This window comes from Eublepharis macularius, chromosome 3, assembly GCF_028583425.1.
Source record: "Eublepharis macularius isolate TG4126 chromosome 3, MPM_Emac_v1.0, whole genome shotgun sequence".
NCBI classification, from domain to species: Eukaryota; Metazoa; Chordata; class Lepidosauria; order Squamata; family Eublepharidae; genus Eublepharis; species Eublepharis macularius.
This window is the reverse complement of record NC_072792.1, coordinates 188,230,241-188,256,178: the sequence shown is the minus strand read 5'-3', so window position 1 is coordinate 188,256,178 and position 25,938 is coordinate 188,230,241. Positions and strand designations below refer to the sequence as shown.

General features: G+C 55.2%; 2 protein-coding genes across 2 annotated transcripts; one reads left to right on the top strand and one right to left on the bottom strand.

The window, feature by feature from the left end:
* Nucleotides 1-480: 480 nt before the first annotated feature.
* On the bottom strand, nt 481-1,437 carry LOC129326420 (olfactory receptor 51G2-like). Its single transcript, XM_054974578.1, has one exon. It carries the CDS (start codon nt 1,435-1,437, stop codon nt 481-483), a length of 957 nt encoding a protein of 318 aa, XP_054830553.1.
* Nucleotides 1,438-7,209: 5,772 nt separating this feature from the next.
* On the top strand, nt 7,210-15,670 carry LOC129326419 (olfactory receptor 52D1-like). Its single transcript, XM_054974577.1, has 3 exons — nt 7,210-7,554; nt 12,695-12,785; nt 14,682-15,670. The coding sequence occupies exons 1-3, from the start codon at nt 7,210-7,212 to the stop codon at nt 15,668-15,670; spliced, it is 1,425 nt and encodes a 474-aa protein (XP_054830552.1).
* The last annotated feature ends 10,268 nt before the right edge of the window (nt 15,671-25,938 follow it).

Genomic DNA, 25,938 nt, shown 5'->3' with positions numbered 1-25,938 from the left:
CTCTGAGAGAGCTGTGACTGAGCCAACGTCATCAAGCAGAGGAGGGGGGGAATCAAACCTGGCTCTCCAGATTAGAGTCCCACCGCTCTTAACCATGACACCAAGCAGGCTTGAAAAGGGATTAGATGCATGGGAGGGAAGTCCATCAACAGGTATTAGCCAGCATGAAGAAAGAGAATATCCATCGACAGAAGCAGGAATCCATTGGACTCCAGTGCTGGGAGGAGGCAGCAGGGCAGGGCTTGGGTGTCGCCCCACCCGAGTAAGTGGCTGGCTGCTGAGCGAAAGAGGGTGCACCCAAAGCTCTGAAGGGCTGATCCTGCCGGGCTCCCCGGATGCTCTGACACCGCAGCTTAGCTGCTTCAACAGAGCCTGAACCCTCCCCCGGCGGAGCAGTGGCCTCCCTGGGCTTCCCACTCACCAGTCTCCCCCCTGAAGGGCAAAACAGCCGTCCCGAGAGACATGCGTGGATTTCGGCCTTCACTGGCTGCTCCCCGATCCCTTCCGGTGGAACGTCCTGAGCAGCCGTCGCCGGATCTCCTTGGTTTTCACGCTGTATATCACAGGGTTGAGCACAGGAGGCAGGAGGAAGTGGAGGTAGGACAGCAGCAGGTAGACCTGGGGGGCCATTCTCTCCCCAAAGCGGTGGACCATGGAGAGGCTCAGGGTTGGGGTGTAAAAGAGGAGGACGGCACAGATGTGGGAGACACAGGTGTTGAGGGCCTTCAGGTGCTCCTGCCAGGTGGCAATGCTCAGCACCGTCTTTAGGATCATGGCGTACGAAAGGAGGATGAGGACAGAGTCCAGCGCCAACGTGGATATCACCACAAACATGCCATAGGCGCTGTTGATGTGAGTGTCCACACAGGCCAGCTTGAGGACGTCTGGGTGGATGCAGTAGGAGTGCGAAAGCGCCTTGGCCCCGCAGTATCTGAGCTGCCTCAGCATGAAGGGCAGGGGGAGATGCAGGACCACCGCCCGGAGGACCATGGCCAGGCCTATCTTGACGACCGTAGAACTGGTCAAGATGGAGGCGTACCTCAGAGGGTTCCAGATGGCTACGAAGCGGTCGAAGGCCATGGCCAAAAGAACGGCGGATTCGATGATCGCAAAGGTGTGGATGGAGAACAGCTGGGCGAAGCAGGCCTCGGCCCTCACCGCTCTGGAACGCAGCAGGAAAACGCTCAGCATGGAAGGCAGAGTGGAGGCCGAAAGGCCCAGGTCGGCCAGCGCCAGCATGCACAAGAAGAGGTACATGGGGGCGTGGAGGCCCGGCCCGGCCCGGATGACGGCCAGGATGGTGCTGTTCCCGAGGAAGGAGATGAGGTACATGGAGCCCAGTGGGATCAGCAGCCAGCGGTGTGCGGAGCCCAGTCCTGGGATGTCTCTCAAAATAAAGAGCAGGGGGCTGTCTTCGGTCTGGTTGGAGTGCATCATGGCGCCAGTGCTATTCCTGGGAAACCAGAAGGAGAAGCTGAGAGTAAATTTCCCCATCAATGGTAGGTCTGAGCCCCTGTGCTGCTTTCCTAGTGCCAGGGAACACTTTTGTACTCCAATATATTGGCTTGGCTGTATTGTGTATTTCTTTATTTGCATTGCACCCTACTGTTGTGTTCTCACCCTTTTGGGGCTATATTTCGAGTGGGTTCCTCGGTTTAGTAGGGAACACTTGTGGCAGCAGTGGAGGGGGCGGGGCGGTGTCTCTTCTGCAGGGTCCCTGCCTGAGCCCAGTCTGGTGGAAGGGACACTGGGTCTCCGTGTCCAAGGGGAGTGAGTCCGCCTCTAGGGACATGGGCAGGACAAGTGACCTGGTTTTGGGGACGATTGTCGAAGCAGAGCATGAAGTCTTTGCATTCCCTTAGCTTTGCGAAGTGGGTGTGCTGCAGCCCGTGGCGACAGAGGAGCGGGTGAAGAGCAGTGCTCGGAGCGGCCTGCAACGATCAGGGAGACCTGGGTGCCAACCCTCCCACTGCTGCAAAGGTCACTGTCTTTCAACCTAACCTACTTTGCAGGATTGTTGTAAGGATACAATAAAGGGGGGAGGGAGAAATGTGCAAACTGCTCTGAGCTCCTTGGCAGAAAGGCGGAACACAAATTCAAGCGACAGAGAGAGAGAGAAGGAGAGAGGGATTGCATCCCCCAGCACCCACACAATGGGGTCTCCCCTTGCCCTGCTTCTGAAATCCTGCCCTGGAGCCCCGTTGGTGATGGAGGAGTGAGGCCTGCAAAAGGCAATCTCTTCCAGTGCCCCACCCAGTGAGACACGGGGGGCCAGGGGTAAGAGGTGAGGGTTAGATTTATTTCGTTGTTGCAACAGCGGGAGGGAAACCAGGCCTTAGAAACCCCACCAAATTGTTTCCCTCTGGCTCCTCCCTTGAGCAGCAACGTTTTTATAGCATTTTTGACATCACAATATCACTGTACTGAATTACAATATGATTGGTTCATAGTATATATCGCAGCGCGTTAAAGCTATTCTGGAAGCAGCTGAGAAGAAATGCTTACTTCCAGGTAGCTTTAACGCGCTGCCTGTTTTGACTCAGAGCCTCGCTACAAGTGACATCTTCCACGCGAACGGCACTTGATCATTTTTGCAAGTCTTTCTGGGTACTGAAGTCCCTCTCCCACACCCCTTTTCCTTCTGTTCCTTCCCCTCTCTGTTAGCACGGCTGCCTGAAGAGAGCAAGCCTGCTCTCAATGATCTTTGGGGGCGGGCAGCTGCAACTTTCTTAGCTTTCTCTAGAGTATTCCCCCCCTCCCCGAGCTGCCCACTGCAACTTTGCTAATCGTCTTGCTCGGGGAGGGGGGGAAAATACTCTAGAGAAAGCTAAGAAAGTTGCAGCTGCCCGCCCCCAAAGATCATTGAGAGCAGGCTTGCGACTAGAGAAACGATTTGCAAACGCAGGCTTTCTCTGACTTTTAAGGCAGCGATCCTAACAGTTCTAACAGAGAGGGGAGGACTTCACCGACATGTCAGCTTTCTCCAGAGCATCCCCCACCCCCCAGCAAGACGATTTGCAAAAGCTGCTGTTGCCGTAGGCTTTCTCCGTCTCTTCAGGCAGCCGTGCTAACGGAGAGGGGAAGGAACAGAAGGAAAAGGGGTGTGGGAGAGGGACTTCAGTACCCAGAAAGACTTGCGAAAATGATCAAGTGCCGTTCGCGTGGAAGATGTCACTTGTAGCGAGGCTCCTAGATTGTAAAGGAATCCTTACTTAAAGTTGGAGCCAGTAAACAAGACATAGTTCAATCAGAAGCAAGATACATCTTTATTGGTCCAGATTCATTTGTAGACAAGCGGTAAATTCATGATAGCTGTTGCATCCTTGCTTGACGGGGTAAGATGCCGAACATACGGAGGAAGGTGGACCATAAACTTTTAACATCTTCACAGGAAGACTACAATAAACTTCTATATTGGAGGGGGGGGACTACAATTCCCATGAGTACCAATTGTGAAAGGGACAGTACATAGTTCTGACTACACAGATACTGAGGCTTTCTAAGCTGCGGTTACAGTACAGTATGCATGTCACCTTTTAAGTGCAAAGTCGGCTCTTATCACATTGGCACATGTGTGACACTACAGAATAAGCCGTTGTCTTGAGTATGTTACCTTTTAAGAATTCCTTTCTGGCTGAAGATAATCTGACAAACCATGCTATTATACCGTCAACTTCTGAGATAAAGCTCTGAATGGTTGCTTTCAGTACTCAATGTAACTAAACACAGCTTCTCAAAGTTACTAAGCAATGGTGAACTGCTTATAGCGCAACACGCATAAGAAATCACTGCTTGTCTTAGGTCCATCAGCATACAATTAATTATTATAGCTGAGCTTGGCTGTGGTATCGGGAGAACCAAAAGTGGAGGCCTTGTCAACAGCCCACTTTTCGATGTATTGTCGAAGGCTTTCACGGCCGGAGAACGATGGTTGTTGTGGGTTTTCCAGGCTGTATTGCCGTGGTCTTGGCATTGTAGTTCCTGACGTTTCGCCAGCAGCTGTGGCTGGCATCTTCAGAGGTGTAGCACCAAAAGACAGAGATCTCTCAGTGTCACAGTGTGGAAAAGATGTTGGCAGGTCATTTGTATCTACTCAGGAGGGGTGGGGTGGAGCTGAGTCATTCTGTAAGAGTTTCCCAGGGTGTGGAATGCTAATGGCGGGAGGCTTCACTGTATCCTGAGGAGGTTCTTTTGCATATGGATTGGTACTTGATGTGCAAAAGAACCATATGCAAAAGAACCTCCTCAGGATACAGTGAAGCCTCCCGCCATTAGCATTCCACACCCTGGGAAACTCTTACAGGATGACTCAGCTCAACCCCACCCCTCCTGAGTAGATACAAATGACCTACATCTTTTCCACACTGTGACACTGAGAGATCTCTGTCTTTTGGTGCTACACCTCTGAAGATGCCAGCCACAGCTGCTGGCGAAACGTCAGGAACTACAATGCCAAGACCACGGCAATACAGCCCGGAAAACCCACAACAACCATAGCCCACTTTTCACTCCTGGCCTCTGGTGAAAGATCCACCATTGAGGGCACTGCAGTGGCGGTGTGCCACCCAGCAAATCTTCACACAATCCTATTTCAACTCTCTTGCTGATTTTAAAACGCTGATCTTTTAAGCCAGCCCCTCCGTTTCGTGCCCTGCCTCCCGGAGGCCCTGCGACCGCCAGGCACCTTCTCCGCATTGCATGCATCTTCATCCCACTACCAGCAGCCTTGGAGCTTTCATTCCTACCTGGGGGCAGAAGCTTAATGGAGCCTTGGAAGCACTGAGCCCCCAGAAGCCCCAGGCCAGGCTGGCTTCCCTGTGAATCTGGCCACACTTGTCAGCCACCACGGCAGAGAGGGCCCAGCAGTGAGTCCATAATTCGTGCCTGGCTGCTGAGAGTGAACAATGTGAAACAGGGTCCTGGCAAGACAGAGCTGGTGCTGGTTGGGAGGCCGAGGCCCTGGAGGGCACTGTGGGGCCCACATATAATGGGGTTCAGCTGACCTTTCCTGACTCAGCCTGGCCTCGGACTTACTGCTGGAGAAGCAAATTGATTCAGCTGCAAAGCTTTACTTCCTTCCACCTCCATTTGGCCTGCAAGAGGGCCCACTGCCTTGACCCAGCTGACCTGACAACATGGATCCGTGCTATGGTTACCTCATGGCTAGACTACTGTGATATACTCTACATTGGCCCACCCTTAAAGTTAACTTAGAAACTCCAGTTGGTACAGAACTAGAGATGGGCACGAACCACAAAAAACCCTAACATGAGGTTCGTGGTTCGTGGATTTTCATGAACCAAGAACCACGAACTGGCATGAACTGCGGCCAGTTTACGAACCAGTTCGTGGTTCGTGGGGTTCAAATGCCCCTTTCTGGCCGCTTAGCAGTGGGCCTGCACAGTGGCGGAGGAAGCCGGAAACGGCCTTCCCGCCCCTCAAATGGCCACCACAGCGGGAGGAAGGGGAGGATGCTGTGGACCTGCAGGCCAAGGTAAGTGTGGGGCTGGGGCTGGGATCCCCCCCACCGCCTGCCAGCTGATAGTTTAAAGGGACCTGCCACTTGCAAGCCGCAGGAAAAGTTTATATGGCCATTTAAACTGCCCCTTTACGACCCAAACGAACCAGTAGACCAGTTCGTGGAAGTTCGTGGAAACAAGCTTCCATGAACCAGTGGTTCGCAAACCATGAACCAGCCTGGTTCGTGCGGTTTTTTGGGTCATAATCCAATTCGTGCCCATCTCTATACAGAACACCACAGCCTGGCTGCTACTGAGAGCGAGTGGAGCATGCGTGCCACACCCATTCCACAGGCATTCCATTGATTATCAATCAGTTACAGAGTTTAATTCAAGGTTCTGGTTGTCACCTGCAAAGCTCTGAACGGCGTTGGACTCACCCACCTGCAGGACTTCCGCCTCTGCTTTGCTCTGCTGCTACAGCTCTGCTCCTCTAGGCAACGATTTCTGAGGTGCCACCCTGCAAAAGGGTAAGACTGGCGCTGCCCGCTTGCCTCTCTTCTCACCGGCGGCTCTCACCCAATGAGCCTCTCTCCCAGTCTCCTCTATGTCTGTAGGGGGTATTGACCCCCCACACCCCATATATGAGCGACCTCGCGTGGCTAAGCCGCACCTCCACCTCCGTCAGATGCTATATGGTTTTTATACGGTGAGCAGGTGTTTTATTAGAAGCTGTGTTAATTGTGATTTTATCTTTGTGTATTTTATCTTCTGTTGTGACCCGCCCTGAGCCCACTTGCGGGGACGGCGGGAGATAAATACAATAAATAATAATAAAAAAGGACTACCTGAGGAGGTCAGGAGGGCTCCTGTACCCGTCATTCCACAGGACGTGCGAACTAAAAATGTTCCAAAGGCATTTTGGAAAAAAGATCAGAACTTCTGTGTAATGGAACAATCAGGAGGGGCTTTTATAAGGGGACGCGGTTGTCATCTACAGCAGTGGTCCCTCCTGGTGTCGCCTTGCTTTCCCCGCATTGTCTTCTACCTTTGTAATTCTACTTTCTATATGGTTTATACTATACCTAGCCCTAAGCAGTTTTGGGTTTTCTAATTCTGTACTTCTAGTCCTATTACATTGTTCATTGATGGTTTTATGTTGTCTGATTGCAATATTCCTTATTCTGTAATCTGCCTTGGATTGTCAGTGAGAAAGCTTGGCTATAAATGCATGCATGCATGCATACATACATTCACAACTCAGCCACTTTTGCTGCCTCTCTCCAGGAGTGGGAAGTGGTCGGCAGCTGCCAGGGCAGAGCTGTTGGTCTGCTGGAGCCGTGAGTCACAGGGCACAGAGGGAGACCCCCAGCCTCCTCCTGAGCAATTCAGAAAGAACTTCCTTTGGTGTCCGTGGACACCCAGCCCAGGTGCAAAAACTCAGGCACGTGGCGCTCCTTCCCTTCCTCAGCCCACAGACAGGAACGGCTTCAGCTCACAGCCTGGTGAATGAGCCGCCTGCCTCCCCTAAACCCTGCCAGAGGCGCATACAGTGGAGCCAGGGCTGGACCGCCTACCTGTGGGGATGCTGGAGTCCACCTGCTCCTCCGCTGTGCGGCATTCTCTTCTTGATGCTTTGCCTCCCTGGGTTTATGTGCCATCCTTTGAGCTCCCTGGGGTGCGCTTGGCATCTGGGGAGACCCAGGCTGTTTAACCCTGCCATTGCCAGGGGCCGTCGGGCGGCCAAGGCATGGCCATGGGAGCCAGGGTGGGTGTCCCCTCCCTGAGCACTGCTGATTCAGCTGCCACAGGCCTGCACAATGCTGGGTACCCAGATTCAGACTGCGGGCTCAGGCCAAAGGGCCGTCCAGCCCAGCAGGCTGTTTCGCACAGTGTCCAGGCAGGAAGCAGAGAAGAGGAGGCCGCCGGCTGCTACCCAGCTCCCTGTTTACTCCCAGACCTGGCAGCCAGGGGTGTGCTGCTGCCGTTCACAGAGGCTCCATTTCGTTACCATGGCCAAGAGGCAGGGGTGGAGCTGTCTGGGGGGAATGTGTCTGATGTCCTTTCCCCGCCACCTAAGCCAGTGGCCGTCACGGTATCTTTGCGGCGCAGGTTTGGGAGAAGTCCTGCTTTTGTGTCCTAAACCTATTGCCAGTTAACTGGGTGGCTCTGAGTTCGAGTTATTTGGGAGAGGAAGGAAAAAGTCTCTTCATTTTCTCTAAACACAATTGTATAACATACCTATCCATGCACCCCAGCCATCTTTTTTCTAGGCTGTAAACCCCCAAACGCTGAAGCCTTTCCTCGGAGGGCATCTTGAACGTTTGGGGCGCCATTTTCTGCCCCCTTTCCAGTTCCACAAGATCCTTGGTGAGGTGAGGAGACCTGGGCGAGCCCCTCTAGCTTGTCGCTCTCCTGGGGCTGCAGAGACAGGGGGGCTGCCCCTGCCCAGGCACTGGCTGGCCATCTGACCGGGTCGGCAGGAAGGGCTTGGCTACGCAGAGCCCCCCCTGCACAGGCCTGATGGGCATGAGGTCAGAATGCCCTTCCCGTAGCATGATGGGAGCTCGTGCCCAAACATGGCAGGAGGGAGGAGCACAAGCAGTGCCCAGACACGCAGCTGCCGTGAGCTCAGCTGCAGCAAATGAAGTAAATGTGACCTTTGGGTGGATTAACGGAGCTGCAACTAGAACGACTCTCATGGAATCACAGGGTTGGAAGGGACCTCCAGGGTCATCTAGTCCAACCCCCTGCACAATGCAGGAAGTTCACAACTACCTCCTCCCCCCCACACACACACACCCAGTGACCCCCCTGCTCCATGCCCAGAAGGCGGCAAAACCACGTCAGGCTCCCTAGCCAAACTGTCCTGGAGAAAACTGTTTCCTGCTCCCAAGTTGGTGATCGGCATTACCCTGGACATGTAAGAAGGGGCCACGAGGACTGAGCACTGGTGTGACCCTAACCCTACCCAACTCTCCCTACTCTTATTGCAACGGTGCATCCTTGATAGGGGCGAGACCCACTTTGGGATTGCCAGATGTTCACAAAGGGAAGCTGGTGGACTCCCAAGGCAAATGTCTTACTTGTGTCTTGGAAATCCAAAGCACCTGGCAATGGAGCCTGCAGGCAAGGGACTGCCCCACTCTGCTGCCCTTGTGCCCAGATGCGTCGCTCTTTGGAGCAGCCGATGTCCTCATTTTGGGGCAATGATGGATCCAAACGAGAAGCTAAAGAAATGCCATGAAGCTGTGGCCTAGCAAACTTTCTTCATTGTTGCTCTGCTTTGCAGAACAGCGCTCCCCCACATACTATGTTATGAAGAAAGAAGAGTAAAGAGAAATGAGGAAGGAAGAGAAAGAAAGAAAGAAAGAAAGAAAGAAAAAGAAAGAAAGAAAGAAAGAAAGAAAGAAAGAAAGAAAGAAAGAAAGAAAGAAAGAAAGAAAGAAAGAAAAGCTTTGTGGATATGATTCTCACTTCTCTCTGGTGGCAAATTAAAAAGCGCCATATTAAAGACGAAAATGGAAAAAGCGTAGCATTGCAGACTCTGATCCCAGTGATCTGGTCAGTGACCAGAAAATAAAACATACTTGGGATCAGAAAAAGATCCCTGCTGGATGAGGCCACTTCCAGAAGGTGGCGCTGGAGGCCGCTGCTCAGCCCCGTTTTGCTGTGAATCCCCCCCCCCCCCCGTTCCTTCTGGCCCCCGTTGCTGTTAAACAACGGGAGAGATCATCAGGTTGTTTGAAGTGAGGTGCCAGCAATATATTTTTTTATTTTATTTACATTATTTATAGTCTGCCTTTTGCACCAAGATCCAAGGCAAATTACACAGCTCAAGTCAATACAATCTAGAGGAGGGGGCATCCAGTAAACAGTGTGTGATGGTCTGGAGTGCAAAAATGTGAAAACAACCAGAAACCTAAAACAGAGCAGAACAGGACACGTTAAATGATGCAAAATAGTAAAGCATCCAGTAGCATCTTTAAGGCTAACCGTTCTTTGTTGTAGCATAAGCTTTGGAGAACTACAACTGCATCAGAAGCATCTAATGAAGAGAGCTGTGGTTCTGGAAAGCTTATGCTACAATAAAGGTGGATAGTCTTAAAAGTGCTACTGGACTCTTTACTATTTTGCAACTACAGACTATCATGGCTAACTCCTCTGGTTAAATGATGCAGAAATTACCTAGTAAGAAGATACAGCAACAGACATTACATGGTGTTGGCAGCTGTAAAGTTCACAGTCCCTTCACCAAAGCATCTTTCTGAATTGTTTCATTACAGGGCAGCTCTATTACCTGTGTAAAAAACCTTCCTGAATAATTCGGCTTTGCACAGTGTGTGGAAATCCAGCAGCCACTGATAGACCTGTCCTCCATCCATCGGTCTTAAACCCTTTTTAAAGCTCTCTGTGCCTGTGGCCATTATTACATCCAGTGGCAGGGAATTGCATGCTTTAATTGCTTATATAAAGAAATATTTCCTTTTGTCTGTCCGGAATCTACCGCCCATCAGTTTCATTGGATGCCCTTCAGTTCTAGCATGCGGGGAGAGGGAGAAAAAGTTCTCTCTGCCCCCTGAGTCTCCCCCATGCACGATTATATACATCTCTATCCTGTCCCCCCACCCCCCCACCCGTCTCTTTTCTAAACTCGGAAGTCCCAGATTCTTCCGCCTTTCCTCATAGGACACGCATTCCAACCCCCTAACCATCGTGGCTGCCCTCTTCTGTACTTTTTCCAGCTCCGCAGTGCCCTGGTCGAGGGAGGGTGACCGGAACTGCGCACAGATGCCAAGTGAGGCGGCACCCTAGATCTCTGTGGGGGCATCCTAAGAGGGGCTGTTTTATTTTGAATCCTTTGCCTAATAATCCCCAACATTTTTTGCCTTTTTGACTGCTGCAGCGCGCTGGGTTGACACTCCATTGAGCTCTCCACTCTAACCCCACGGAGAATCTGTAGCACAGTGGTTAAGTGGTTTGGCTGCACATCAGCACTCTGCTGGTTTGAATCCCTACCACTGCCATGAGCTTAGCAGGTGAGCTTGGACGAGCCGCTCCTCGTGGCCCCAGCTGTATTGTGGGGACTTTGTTCACCCATCAGAGTGTGACACTGATCGGTCTACAAGCATTATCGTTGCGGTTGCTGATATTTCACTTGAAGTTTGGATTTTTTGTCCCAGCGTGCATCACCTTATACTTGCCTGCGTTGAACTTCACTGGCCACACTGTCGCCCACTCCCCCCCTGGAGCTCTTCCCAGCTGGCTTTGGTTTTCACCATCCCGAATAATTATTTGTCATCTGCAAAATTAGCACTACACTGTTCACCCCCCCAGCTTGCAGAAAAAACAAACAGCACCGGCCCCCATACCAGTCCTTGTGGGACCGCCACTGCTTCCTCCCTTCCAGAACTGTAAGGAGGGGTGGAAACCCAGCGGGAGGGGGGAATTTTGGTAGATATTTTTCTGATTGCAGTTTAAATAGGTATGATTTATTTTTATTTTACAGATTACTTTTTACTATTATTAAGGGGATGTCAAAGGGAGAGGTCTCCGCCACCCCCCGCCGCTGGATTCACCAGTGGATCGGAAGGGAGCCGCTCCCCCCTGCTGGTTCTCTGGCCCCTGCATTTCTCTGCCCTGGGCTGTGGGGGGAGCCAGCTGGCCCGGAAGCCGTGACAGAATCAAGCCAGCACCCTTCCAGGAGCCCACCGAACTGCCGGCGAGGCTGCCCAGTAGGCACGGAACCCGTGAAAGGTCCGGCACGGCATGCAGGCAGCCACACTTGCCCCTTGGAGCCGACTGAGCAGCTCATCTCTAGGTTCCCTGGGGGCAGTTGGAAGCACAGCCCCATCCCCGAGGGATCCTCACAAGGCCTGAGCCTAGAGGGAGGCCCTGCTTCCAGTGAGGGCTGGAGGGGGGCCAAGGAGGATCCGCCGGACTCCTCTCCTGCAGGAAGCCGCCCCCCCCTTCTCCCCAGACGGCGGCGGCCAACAAAGGGAGGCTGGAGGGAGGCTGCACTGGCCCAGGAAGCTGGCCCCAGGAGGGCAGATCCCGGCAGGGGGACGATGGCGATGGCGGGGTTGCCTCTACAGCTGGGAGGTGGATCCTTCCGTCCTCCGAAAGGCCTAAGGAGCTTCCGCCAGCTCAAGGGGCCCTTCCGCCAAAGGAATAGCCCTGCAATGGGAGGGAAGGCCCCACAGAGTGGAGGGGGGCTTCAGCCCCGGGCCCCCAGGAAAGGCAGTTCTGGTTGCCGTATCCCCAGAAGGACGTTGCAGAGCTGGGGGCAACCAAGGTGATTCGGGGGTTGGAGCTCCTTTCCGATGAGCAAAGGCTGGAGACTGGGGGGGGGGACTTCTCAGTTTAGAAAAGAGGTGCCTAAGGGAGGGTGGGGGGGGGGAGACAAGACAGAGGCCGATAACGTTCTAATTATAAAAAGATGCACGGGGTAGAGAGAGTGGACGGAGAGAACCGTTTCTCCCGCCCCTAAAATCCTCGAACTCGTGCGAGCTGCAGGATGGACAAAAGGAAATACTTCTTTACACCAAGTGATTAAGATGAGGGACGGGCTGCCAGAGGGGGCCGCGGTGGCCACAGGCATATAGGCAGCTTGAAAGGGGGGTTAGAGACAGTCACGGAGGATGAACCTGTCAGCGCTAAGGGGACCTCGGCGTTCAGAGGCAGTTAAGCCCCGAAACCCTGCACCAGGAGGGAGGCCACACCCAGGGAAGGCCTCGGCCTCTGAGACCAGTTTGCTGGGCCCTGCAGAACAACTGGTTGGCCACTGTGTGGACAGAGCCCAGGACTAGATGTCTGAAGGAGGAGGTCATTAAGCAGAGGCCGGGTGGCCGCCTGACAGCAGTGCTGATTCGGTGAACCTGGGCAGGTCGTGAGCGGGAGGGGGCAGGAAGGGCTACACCAGTGCTTAGTTCTCCTGGCCCCTTCTTACGTGCCCATGGTAATGCCGATCGCCACCTTGGCATCAGGTAGCAATTTTCCCCAGGGCAGTTTGGCTGGGGTTCTTCTAGGCATGGGTCAGGGGACACTGGAGCAGTTGGGGGGATAGTTGTGAATTTCCTGCATTGTGCAGGGGGTTGGACTAGATGACCCTGGAGGTCCCTCCCAACCCTATGATTCTAAGAAGGGAGTTCCTCTGACCCTTGAACGCTCACACCCTGGGAATCTAGCTGGCCTCTAAGGTGCCACTGGATTCAAATCCTGCTCTGTCGCTGCAGACCAACGTGGCCGTGCCTCCCAACTGCACTAGACGAATCACTGGGCTGGTCCAGCAGGGCTTTTATTCTCTCTTTATCTGTGGACCCAGAGGTATTGCAGGCCGGGTCTGCTTTCGCTTGGCGGAACTGGGGCTAGCAAACAGAGCCCCGTGGCCCCCATCACCCCTGCTTGACTTGACTCCGAGTAGCTAACACGCTCCCCCCTGGACATCCTTTGGGCCTCGAGTCGAGAGTGGCTCTGCCCAGGCCGGAGGGCGGCACCGGAGCCTCTCCTGGCAGCTTTCAGCTTCCTGCAAAAGCAAGAAGAACAAATTCTCTTGAAGGGCCTTTGGTTTGGTCTCCCCCGACCCCCCAGTGGCCTAGTAAGGGGACTGTCAGTGCAATGTTGGCTGCTCTGAGCTTGCTACAGGATGAAGAGCACCCCGGGGCACCACCGCGTCAGTCACGCAACAGCAGTCGGGGGGGGGGGGGCTGCCAGTCTCTCCCAAGAGCCTCCCACGAGTCATTCATTCATTTTGTTTTTTATTAGACGTCTCTGTGGCTTGCGTGCATGAAAGGCAGCCACCACCAAGCAGTCTGCAAGGAGAATGCCAGGGCCCGGTGCCAGCCGTTCCTCCAAGGTGGCTGTCTCTGGGTGGCCTTCCTGGGTTCCAGCATTGGTGCCAGGCTAGCTGCTCCTGGGGCCCGCCTGACTCAATGGCAATTAGGCGAACCGTTTTCCTCCAGAGAGGTCATCCATTTCTTGCCCAAGAGAGAATTCTCTGTTGAGCAGGCGGTGGAGTGGGCAGGATTGGCACCCCTGAGGCGCAGGTCTCATTTACCAGGTGCCCAACATCTCCCCTCTGGTGGCGGTGGGTGTGTTCAGACAGAACAGCTGGAGGTGGGGGGTGGCCGGTCAACTAGGCTCCAGTGAAGGAGGACGCAGCCTGCATGACTCTGCTGGCCTGGACTGAGACGCACAATGGGTGAGTCTGCCCCACAGCTTCCGCAGGGTAACGGCTGGCCTCCTCCTGCACAGCACCCCTGCCCAGAAGCTTCTCCAAGCTGCTTTCCTTTTTCCCACAGAGCTTCACTGCAGCCTGTTCTCCCCACCACCACTTTGCCCTTGAGCAGCTCTGAGGCCCGTTTGTATTGAAGTGCATCGATTTATTAATCACACACCCAAATGTCATCTCCAGCGTCTAGGAGGCCCCCCTCCCATTTGCCCTTCTGAAAAGCAACCCTGGAAAGGTCAGCATGAAAGAGACCCCCCCTTGCCCTCCCTCTGCACCCCCAACTTTCCGCATGCCCCCCTCTCAGGGCGCCCTTTCCCTTGGCTGCCCGCCTGTGCTCCCCCGTTCTCATTCCACTCTGTCTCCTTTCCAGTCCCCCCCCCCAGTTCTTCCTTCGCTTTCCCAGCTTGCCAATCTCTGCTCCCCCCCCCAGCTCAAGGACAGAAAAACAGCCAATGGTATTTTCAACCCCCTCCCCGCCCCCAAACACAGAGAGATCTCCGTCTTGAGTGGCCTCAACAGGAGACTGTAGAAGTGTGCAGGTGGCCACGCCCTGGCACTCCCCACTGGGGCCTCCAAGCCCAGGCGGAGCAGCCGCCACTCAGAACCAAACGTCACGATCCAGACGCTCCCCCATCCCATCCCACCCCATGCTTGCTTGCAGGTGCCTCAGACGTTCCCTGAAAGCGAGGGGAAACTCTCCAAGACCCTGTAAAGGACCTGGCGGATGTGGGGGCAGGCCGGCTCATGGGGGAAGGGAAGGGGCTTTGGGTGCTCCTGACAGCCCCGGAGAGGGAAGAGGCGCTCCCTTGTTTCCCACCAGATCCCTAGTCCAGCCCGGGGAAGCCACTGGCCAGAGAAGAGGGTTCGGACACAATGCAGTTTAGCTGAAAGGCCTGGAAAAGAGAGAGTGTCGATCCTGGCAAAGCGGGGGCAGGGGCGTGTGTGCCCCCCACCACGTTAACACCCCCGTGCTTTGCCGTGTGCCTCTGCAGGGTTCCAAGAGCAGCCCCAGCACCCCCCAGCTCTGGCCAATGGCTCCCAGCCTCACCCCCCCTTCTTCCTGCTGACCGGCATCCCAGGCCTGGAGGCCCTGCATGGCTGGCTGTCCATCCTCTTTTCTTCCATGTTCCTGGTGGCCTTCTTGGGCAATTCTGCGGTGGTTCTGGTGGTGGCCAAGGAGCACAGCCTCCAGGAGCCCATGTACATCTTCCTGGCCATGCTGGCCCTCAACGACATCGCCCTCTGCTTTGTCATCGTCCCCAAGATGCTGGCCATCTTCTGGTGGGGCGCTGAGTCCATCTCCTTCCACAGCTGCCTCACACAGATGTTCTTCGTCCATGCCTTCTTCCTCTCGGAGTCAGCCATTTTGCTAGCCATGGCCTTCGATCGGTACGTCGCCATCTGCCAGCCCCTGCGGTACACAGCGATCCTCACCTGCGCAACCCTGGGGAAGATTGGGGTCGGCTTAGTGGTCCGGAGCGTCTGTGCAGTGACCCCCGGGGTCTTCCTTCTCAAGAGGCTGCCCTACTGCCGGACCAATGTGATTCCTCACACCTACTGCGAGAACATGGGCATCGCCAAGCTTGCCTGTGCCGACATCACAATCAACAGCGCCTACGGCTTAACGGCCGCCTTCCTCACCACCGGCTTGGATGCCATCTTCATCGTGGTGTCCTACGTCCTCATCCTCAGGACCGTCTTGAGGCTCCCGTCCCGAGATGCCCGCCTGAAGGCCTTTGGCACCTGTGGGACTCACGTCTGTGTCTTTGCTGTTTTCTACACACTGGCCTTTTTCTCCTTCTTCACACACCGCTTTGGACCCCACGTCCCCCACCACGTCCACATACTCCTGGCCAGCCTCTACCTCCTGGTACCACCGGCCCTCAACCCCATTGTCTATGGGGTAAAGACCAAAGAGATCCGAGTGCGAATCCTTGGCCTGTTTTGTCAGAAGGGTAGAAGCACGGCTTTTGGTTTATGAATGAAATCTTGTCAAATATCCAGATACGGGGGGGGGGGGGGGGCTGCACAGAAAAAGACACCCCTGAAAAGCGGCATCAGGTTCCGTTGAACAAACGCACAGACAGGGTCTGCAACTGGCTGCAGTATTCGGGGGTGCAGTTTGTGGGTCTTGCGTAGCTCCTGGCGCCTCTTCAGCCCCTTCACCCTGGCCAAATAACCCTTTCGTGACTCAAGGAACCCCTTTCTGCTATGAGAAAAGCAAACGAGGGCCTGTTCCGCTGGGAGTCAGTTTAGGAAGTCAGTGGGGAATGTTCACTGCTCCCAGGAAGTGGAAGACACATTCCCATCATTTCCCCCAAGAACTAACCGATACTCAGAATTTAAAGAGGCTCTTGGCTTCGTGTTACTCATGAGCACATTTGGACCATGTATCGAATCTCCGCTTCTTGAACATGCACAGTGTCCTCGGGGCGGGCAGCCGTTGCAGAGGGACAGATGGGCAGGAAGGGGAAGAAATGGGCCAGTTGGCACAGCTCTCCATGCCCCACAGGGCATTCCCCAAAGGGTCAGCGCTGCAACGGCGAAAGAACTGCTGGGCTTGTCCAAGGGAGCTCTGGATTCCGGTTCCGGCTCAGATGGAATTTTCTTTCAGGGCAATCGGCCACCTGGAGACCACGTCCCGCTAATGCCATAAGAGCATGCGAGTCTCTCTACACACGAGTAGGTGAAAAGATCTCACACTTGTTCCCCCATTGTGGACACACATGCATTGCTAGGGAGACAGAGCACATTTTCTGTGTGGAGTGTGCTCTGTCTCCCTAGCAATGCAAGTCACTTGAGCGTCCCCGGGTAAGAGGCCTTGTGTGGAGAGACTCTGTAATAAGGGCAGATGATGTTTATTGGTCTTCTTATTATTGCATGCATCAAATATCTTTGCATTTACACACTCAAAGCACTGAATAATAAAACCACATTATTTAAGGAAAAAAAGATGAATTCATATGGTATAAGCTATCACACTACCAGGAAAAAAAGCTAGCCCTGGACGTTCCAGGAAAGCCCTCAAAAGTGGCCAGGCAGCTTCGGTGCCAAGCATTTGGTGCCTGTTGATGCCTCTTAAACTTAGCAGGATTTGTTCCCAAGTAAACTGGAGGCGGGATTCAACCCCCGCAGAACTCCCTCAGTAGCTGTTCCCCACCGTGCCTGAATGCTGCCTCCGTGCCCAGAGACAGCAGGCAGCTGGACTGGAGTGGCGACTGGAAGGGGAAACCCAGCCTATGTTGGGGATAAGCCTGCTTACTTAACCCCCCTCCCCATTAAACTCAGACTTGCTCATGAGTAAATATTCAGGGAAATACAACAGTGGGATATTTTAGGAGGAGAAAAAAATGATACTGCCGGGTTGGGGGGCAGGGAGCATTTCAATGGCAATTCCACAGCTCTAGGAAAAAATCATTGAGGGTGGGGGGACACCTTAAACGTTATTAAGGTGGCAAAGATGTTGCCGTGCACTTTATTAAACAGCACCGTAGGGAGGTACACCACATTTTAAATCCAGGCTACAGGACCTTCATGCATTTATCGCTAATGCTGACCGCCACTTTGGGGTCAAGAAGCGATTTGGCCAGGGGTCCTGGTGGTGTTTTGCCATTTTGGGGGGCATGGAGCAAGCACCACTGGGGGTGTAGGGGGGGGATAGTTGTGAATTTCCTGCATTGTGCAGGGGGGTGGACTAGATGACCCTGGAGGTCCCTTCCAACTCTATGATTCTATGAAAATGTCGACTTCGCATGCAGCAGCAGTGAAAAAAACTCTATGCTAGGAATTATTAGGAAAGGGATTGGAAATAAAACAGCCAATACTGAAATGCCTTGTATAGCTCTCCGGTGAAGCCCCGTTCAGAAAACTGTGTGCCGTTCTGGTCACCGCATCGCAAAGAGCCGGGGAAAGCCCTGGAGGGGGCAACCAAGACAGTCCAGGGATCGGGACCCCTTTGCTAGGAGGGAAGGCTGAAGGGACTTTTCACCTTAGACAAAAAGCTGGCAGGGCTGGGGTTTACACAATTATTCCAAGGGTGGGGAAAGGGGGGTGAAGGGGCTTTTTCTCCTCCTCCGATAATAATAGAACTGGGGGGGGGCCTCCAGTGAACTTGGGGGGCAACAGATTCAGGACAGGCGACAGGAAGGACTTCTAAACTCAATGAGTAATCAGGTGGACTCTGCTGCTGCTGGACGTAGTGGCGGGCAGGAGCCTAGAGGAATTTCAAAGGGGGTTGGGCGGGTTCGTGGTGCATCAGTGGCTGGTAGCCAGTGTGACCGAGCGGAGCCTCCATCGGCCGAGGCAGCGACCCTCCGAACCCCAGAGCTAAGCGGCAGCCTCGGGGAAGGCCTTGGCCTCTGTGCCGGCATGTTGGCCCTCCGGGACAAGTGGTTGGCTGCCGTGTGCAGCAGGATCCTGGGCTGGGCGGCTCCCGCAGGGCTAGTCTCTTCGTAAGCAGCCAGGCTGCTGCCCTGAAGCAGAAACTGCTCCTGGGGGCATGTGAACCTGCTTCAGCCTAATTCTGCCCGCCCGGCCAGTATCTCCACCGTCCCAGGGCCACCTGCTTGGCTCTCGAGGGGGGGCTCGTGCCTTGCCCACAATCGTGGCTCAGCAGCAGCCCCCCTTTCTTCTGTGGTGTCAGATAGAATTTCAGCACCGCCTGGGCGAGCGCAAGGGCAGGCGCCTTTATCTCCTGGGCGAGCGAAGGGCCTGCCTTGAGTCAGCGAAGGTATCAGAGGCTCCAGGCATGACTCAGCTATGACTCAGCACCACAGGAGGCAGGCAGATGTGCCGAGTCATGGCACATGAAACTCGCCCACTCCCTGTTTGTGGGGAACGAATGCAAGCCCTCTTCCTCCAGCCGCGCTTTACAGGAAGCCCCCTTTGGCTAGCAGAAGAGGGGAGGGGGCAGGGGGCAAGGTCCTCTGCAGGGGGTGTGGGTGTGTGGGGGACATTCTTTCAAAATAATAATTAAAGAAGTACTATCTGGCTCCCATGGGAACGGCGTCCATGGCCTGTCCTTATTCTGGAAGGTGCCCTGCCGTGCCCACCCCCTCTTTTGGTAAGGGGCACAGCAAGCCCAGCCATTGAGCCTGCTTGGGAGGCCCCCATCTGCAGACACGGCTCTTCAGCAGGGGCCCAAGAAAGAGGGCTTGGGCCGTCTCCCCGTTCGCAGCCCAGCAGCAGTGGCCTGGGCGTGTGCCTGGGCCTTCGCAGGACAGCAGCAGGAGGACTCTGAGAGCCAAGCTACAAGTGAGGCCTGACACGGGTTGGACACTTGCCAGTTTCCCTCAAGTTCTGATGGGAAATGTAGGCGTCCTGGTTTTACACCTTGGCTCTCCATTACAGCTGCTAGACCAGGACGCCTACATTTCCCATCAAACCTTGAGGGAAGCTGACAAGTGTCCAACCTGTGTCAGGCGTCTCTTGTAGCTTGGCTCACAGGAGCTTCTTTCATGCCCTTCCTTTATTGCTCACAGAGACTCGGGGGTGTGTGTGTGTGTGTGGCAAAAGTATACAAAAGTGTTCAGCAACCCAGGAGAGACAACACAAATAAACAGCACAATAGAGCTCGATTGCCGTGTTAGAGGCCAACGAATAAATACATCCTGGTGCATTCAAGGGGGGCTGGAAGGCTGCATGGTATAGCCCACCCTTGTCAACTCTTGGGAGCTGCACAGGGTCACTCCTTGGATGGGGACCACTGAGGAAGACTCTGCAGAGGAAGGCACTGGCAAACCACCTCCGCTTCCCTCTTGGCTTGAAAGACCCTTGCTGGGGTCACCAGAAGTCGGGTGCAACAGGACTGCACGCGCGTACATTCAACGAACAGTACAGGATGAGGAGCGGAAAAGAAACGAATTTCTTTTTTCACAGACAGAACTTCATCCTTAGTCCCTTTAAAAAAGCCCTCCTGAATAATTCCATTTTGCACATTGTGCAAAAGAATAGAAGTGTGTGTGGAAGGATCTTGACCTCCTCAGGCAGGCAGTTCCTCAAGGCAGGAGCCACAACAGGGAATGTGTGTGGATGGGCAGTGGCCGGTCTCACACACGGCGCCTGCAGAAGGCCCTGGCAGATGCGCACAGCTGTCGTGGCAGAGCATAGCAGGAGAGGCAGTCCTGCCGGTGTGTGGCTCCTCGACTGTGAAGGGCTTTGCAAGTCATAACAAACACCTTGACTTTAACCCAGGAACTCAACAGTGACCAATGGGACAGTTGCAACATGGGGGTAATGCGCAGAGCCCACCTAGCTCCTGATCGTACCAGAGCTGTGCAGTTGCGTGGCAGCTGGAGTTTCTGAGGTGGCTTCGAGGGCAGACCCATGCAAAGTGCATTACAATAGTCTAGCCTGAAGGTTCCTGCAGTACGGAGCCACCCTTCTGCCTTGCAGCTGAATTGACCTGCTGCTCCAGCACGTTAATGCTGGACCAGCATGACCCCTGGGCTTTTAACTGAGGCCGCGAGGGTCAGCTGGACCCATCTAAAGTGGGGAGCACGAGGTCCTCGGGAGCCTCCGCTTACTTAACTAGCATCACCTCCATCTTGTCAGGGTTCAGTGGCAAGTTGTTCGCCTTCAGCCCTTGACACACAGCAGCCAGGCAGTGGCTCAGGAGGCCCTCGAGGGAACTAAGGAGTTGTGTGTTGTCAGGATATTGATGGCTCCCAACTCCAAAGCCATGAAGGGCTTTGCATTGTGATTACAGAATGGACTCTCCTCCTTTGGAGGTTTTTAAGCAGAGGCTAGGTGGCCACCTGACAGCAATGCTGAGTCTGTGAACCTGGGCAGATCGTGAGAGGGAGGGCAGGAAGGGCTGCATCAGGGCTTAGTTCTTGTGGCCCCTTCTTACAGGCCCAGGGTGAGGCCGATTGCCACTTTGGGGTCAGGCAGCAATTTCCCCCAGGCCAGTTTGGCTAGGGAGCCTGGAGGTGTTTTGCCATGATGGCCCTAGAGGTGCCTTCCAACTCTATGACTCTATGATTCTATAATTCTATGATTGAAACTGCATAGGAGATAAAAAGTGGATTCTGTGGGACCCCAAGGCACCAACAACTGGTCTCCCTCTGCAACCAGCCTTCTGAGTCCAGCCCTCAGAGCACATCCCTTGATAGCTCCTTCTATCCCCAGATGTCTCAGCAGGACGGCACGTCCACCACCTCCAGCAACAGCAACAAAGCACAGCCCTTGTCCACATTCAAAAAGAGATCAACAACTAATGCCACCACGTTGCCTCCGACCCACAGCCCAGCCTGAAGCCCAACTGATAAAGGTCTAGAGCAGGGAGACCCAGAGCTGCTCTGCCACCCCCTCCCTACTGCCCTCCCCAGAAAGGGCCCATTGGGCAGCGGACGAGCACCGGCCCCAACGTTCTTCTCCAGTGGTGGCTCTTCAAGAAATGTATGGCGAGAGCCTTCTGTGGCGGCTGAGGAAGAACACTCTGAGTCAGTGTTGGATTTATATTGGGCCTCAGGGGCTCACTGGTCTGCCCCTGACACCATTTCCATACCAGGATGGGCAGGGTCAAGAGTCCAAGGGCGGCTTTCACAGCCCCCCAGATCTTGTTGGCATCCGTTGTGGTGGCCAAGTCAAAACTATCCAGGAACAGGCAGGGCAGAGCCCTAGACGCTTCTCCTGCCTGAAGCATATTGCAACAGTGTCCATATCTGAGATTATCTAAGAAATTTTACTAGCAAAAAACCTTTGAAAAAGTGTCCCAACTAATGTTCAGCTCTTGAGAATTTAAGTTAGCAAGCATTCACAGGTGCTGTCATACCGCAAACAGTTGAGCTGGCTGCAAACTCGTTGGGAAACGGTCGCCGAGAAGTCGGGTTTCTTTGCTGCGGTCACTGTCGCCTCTTGGCCTTTCAGTGGCCTCTGGAGCTTTCACCAGCACTAGGGTTGCCAACCCCCAGGTGGGACCTGGAGATCTTCCAGAATTACAGTCGAGGAGACCCAGCGTGGTGCAGTGGCTACAGTGACAGACCAGGATCTGGGCGTCCCAAGTTCGATTCCCTGCTCTGCCATGGAAGCTGGCTGGGTGACCTTGGGCCAACCACATATTTTCAGACTAACCTACCTCACAGGGTTGTTGTGAAGGCAAAATGGAGAAGGAAAGAATGATGTAAACAACTTTGGGTCTCCACTGGGGAGAAAGGCAGGGTATAATGAAGTAATTTTAAAAAAATGATCCCTAAGCTTCCTTGGAGTTCCTTGGAGAAAATGGCCACGTTGGAGGTGGGCTGTGTGGCATTAGACCCTGCGGAGACCCCTCTTCTCAACAAACCTGCCCTCCCCAGGCTCTGTCCCCCAAATCTCCAGGAATTGCCCAACCCAGAGTTGGCAACCCTAAGGCCCTTGCTTCTCTCCACATGGTAAAAGCTGCCGGAGATCTCAGTAGCTCAAGGGGCCGCTCTTCCCTGACAAGGGCAACGACAGCCGGACTAGAATGAGCCCCCGAAACGCTGTTAGGAAACGTGTCCACCTGACGAAGAAGTCTGCTTCAGCCGCCAGGAGTGGAGTGGCCCTCGCAGGGCAGGTGAACTGAGCCCACGGCAGGCAGAAAGGAGCCCTCCGGAGAGGCTCATCGGATGTGCGTACTTGGAGGGGGGGGGGGCGAGAGCACATGTCTCAAGCGTGCCAAGAGTGCTCTGCACACACAAGAGCATATTCACCTGCGAAGTGCGGGGAGGTGTGAATGAAGCAGGGCCACCTTTGTCCTCCAGGGAAAAGCCCATCCTTCCTCCCCCAGCTGTGGTGGAATAGAGGGCTGGCCTTCCCCTGGGGGGGGGGGGTCCTTAATGCCTTATTCCTCTCCTGCACACACAAATAGCAAGGGGGGGCGGGAAATGTGGAGAAGGCCTCTGGAAGGCAAGGCAAGAGGTCCAGGGCTGCAGGCAAAGGGGGAAGAGCGAATGAGCGCCTGGGACTGGGGGACGCGACCTGGGGAGCTGGGAGAGGCTGTGGCAGCAACTCCCCCGCAGGGCTTGGCAGCCGGGCCGGGGCAGGAGGCGGTGAGCCTTTGGCTAGCCAGAGAAAAGGGCTTCCGGAGGGGCCAGAGGCACAGCCTGGTGCGCTCATCGTAGGAACGCACGTGATGGAGCAAAACAAGAAGGGGTCTGTGTGTGTGTGGGGGGGGGAGGTATTAACACTGAGGGTGGGCCCACAGCTTCAAGGCAAACCACGCTGGCCCTCAGCTCTGACCCCCCCTAATCCTCTTCCAAGGCAAGATGAAGGCCTCGCATCTGGCTGAGTCTGCCCTCACCTGTGCAGCCTAGAGAGGGAGGCCTCCTCCATGCCAGGAACGCGCCTCGTCCACAAGGGGCTTGTCGTGCACGCCACGGCCACAGAGCCTCAGTGAGGCCCACCTGCCGCTTGCTGTGACGTCCCCACCCCCGCTGGCCACTCTGCAGTCTTACTGGATCCTGTGGCAGCAGTGCGGGAAACACAAGACGCAACACACAGGCGCAGCTCAGGTTGTGTCCTTGAACACAAACACCAGCAAGGCCCTGAAGAAAAGACGGCCGGAGCCCCGGGCACGCAAGCGAGGGGGCTCCCTTTGGAGCATGTGGGGAGGCCTGCAGGGGCTCGCCCCTGTGCGTCTGAGGACCCTGGGCCATGCGCCAGCAAGAGGCAGGGCGTTCTTGGCAGAGCTAAGCCACAGCGTAGCCCCGCAGCCCTCCGCAAAGGAAGCCTCGTTGCAGAGCGAGAACGATGCCAGCCGGAGGGTGTGGGGCTGCCAGGGCCTGCGTCACAGGCTGCCTTCTGCCAGCCCGTGCAGGGGGAGGGCACCCCAGTGCCAGCCCAGCTGAGATGCCCTCTTCTTCCCTGGAAGCAGCTCCCCGTCTCCTTTATCACCACCTCCAGGGAGGGTGGAGGCGGCTTCTATCAGGCCTTTGGCCCGGGGTGTGTGTGCTCACCCTTCAGCTGCCTCGGCCAGATAGGGAAGGGTGGGTCCAGCCCCCCTGAAAAGCTGACAGATGAAGGAGACCACGCTGCGAAGACTGGAGTTGCAGGCAGTGGAGGAACTGCAAGCCTGCACAAATCAGCACGCCACTTCCATAGACCCCAGGGAGGGCAGACTGCTGGCAGTGCCGCAGAATTCCCAGCAGCCTCGTGTGGAAAGGGCTTCCCCGGGTGTCAAGCTACCCGGACCTCCGGGGATGTTGCTGCAGTGCCTGGCTGCCCATGGGCCTGGCACAGGACTGGCGTCACCCCACTGGCACAGCTCAGGGGCCCCTGCTGAGGGATTCCCTTGGATCCCGCCACCCTGTCTTCGACAGGAGAGACTCACCTGGGGGTTATGACTCTTGAGGCAGCTCTCCGGGCCCCTCTCCCCTTTTTACCCAGCGGAAAGGGGTTGCTTGGGCCGCCCTCCCTCCCACCCTCCCTCCCTCCCTCAGCTTTGGGGCTACACAAGGGTTTGCACCCAGGGCTCCCCGGGCCCCGGCTGCCGCCCTGTCCGCAATGGGCTTGCCATCTGGTCCTCTAATCCTGTGGCAGAGCGGCCTACCCATTTGGCAGAGCCCACTCTCTCCACCCGCTCTGCTTCTCACGCCCGGCCTCTCCATCTTTCCCTGCCCCCCACCCCAAGAAAAGGGCCTGTCCTGAACAGGCTTCAACGCCCCTTCCTTGTCGGCTGGTTTCAGGCCTCGGAGCGCTGTGCGTAAGACGGCCGTTGCCCCTCTCCGGCTGCTCTGGCCATTCTGCAGCCCCCCAGCTCCCGCTCAGCCTATTGAGCTCAACAAGGGGGCTTACGGTGAATGCAATCCATGTACCCAAGCCACGTACACTTGGTTTTTCTTGTTATGTCAGCAGGGTTTGAGTTGTGGCACCTTAGAGACCAACAGGATTTTCGGCGCGTAAGCTCTTGAGAGGCAGAGCTCCCTTCTTCTTTATAGGTGTGTGGCGTAATTCTAACGTTGCCTGCAATGTTCGTCCAGCTGAAGGTGTGATCTAAAGCGCACCTCGATCCTGGCCCTGGGCCCTGGTTTCATTGGCCGGTGAACATGGACGGGCGTTTTCTTACAAAGAGGTGGATGCGTGTTCAGGCCGGATGAGTCTTAGTTCACGGCGCAATTTCAGCACAGCAAAATATGGCCTCAAAGGAGCTTTAGAGCGGTGCCAAGCCAGGGCCAGTTTGGTTACACTCCCCACGCCTCCTCCCTAGGACAGAGGGCACCTCAACAGTGGCCATACCTGAAGGAGGCTGCAAATGGGCCGCTCTCAAGAACTCACTCTTGGGACTGCCAACATGTCCAGAGGGGGTCAAAGGGCAGCAGGAAGAACCTTTGCCCGGGCTCTGACTGCCCTTTCCGCGGCCTGCCTCCAGAGGCCTGGACTTTTGCACGGTGTTGGACATCACTGATGAAGAGTGAGTCTGGACGGCTGACCATGCCATCCTGATGGCTGTCGTTGCCGTGAGGTGTGTGCGTGTGTGTGTGTGGGGGGGGTAGCCTCCTCCTTCCTCCTCCTCCAGACGTTTCAAAGGAGACGCTTGACCTTGATCCTCCACACACGCAAGCTGGGGCTGACCGAAGGAAGACAGCTGGGGGTGTGGGCCCCAAAGAGTTGTGTGTAAGAGAGCCCTTGCCTGGCAGCACCTGCCCATCTCCAGCTGCTCTGGCACGTGTCTTGCCCACTCCACTTGGCACCTGCCCTCCCCCCACCTGGAGTGCAAATAAGTGCCACTCACAGCCCACCCCCCTCACTCCTGCACTCTCCTTTGTTTCTTGGAAACTGGACCTCTCGGACATAAAGATGCCGACCCGGATGGGATGCTCCAAAGAGCGGTGTGGCTAGGGCAGAGGCAGGAGGCTGGCTTAGCAGGGCAGACCAGGAAGAACACTTTGATGAAATGGAAGAGGGAGGGAGGGCAGAAGTTCTGGTGCAGCTGGGGGCTTTGGGTCAAGGGTTACGGCCACTCTGGTGCCTTGCACCAATATTTGGTAGCTAGCTGCCCATGGGAGCTGGGGCTACAGCAGCCTCAAACCATGAAGAAGGGCTTGCTTGAGAGTTCTTGCTCTGACTGCAACACAGGCAGCTGAGTCCCCCCCCCCCCCGGGTGCTCCTCCTCGACCCATCCCATTTAAGTTTCCAGGGAAGATATAGTGTCAAAGGTTTTCACAGCCAGAGAACGTTAGTTGTAGATTTTCCGGGCTGTATGGCCGTGGTCTTGGCATTGTAGTTCCTGACGTTTCGCCAGCAGCTGTGGCTGGCATCTTCAGAGGTGTAGCACCAAAAGACAGAGAT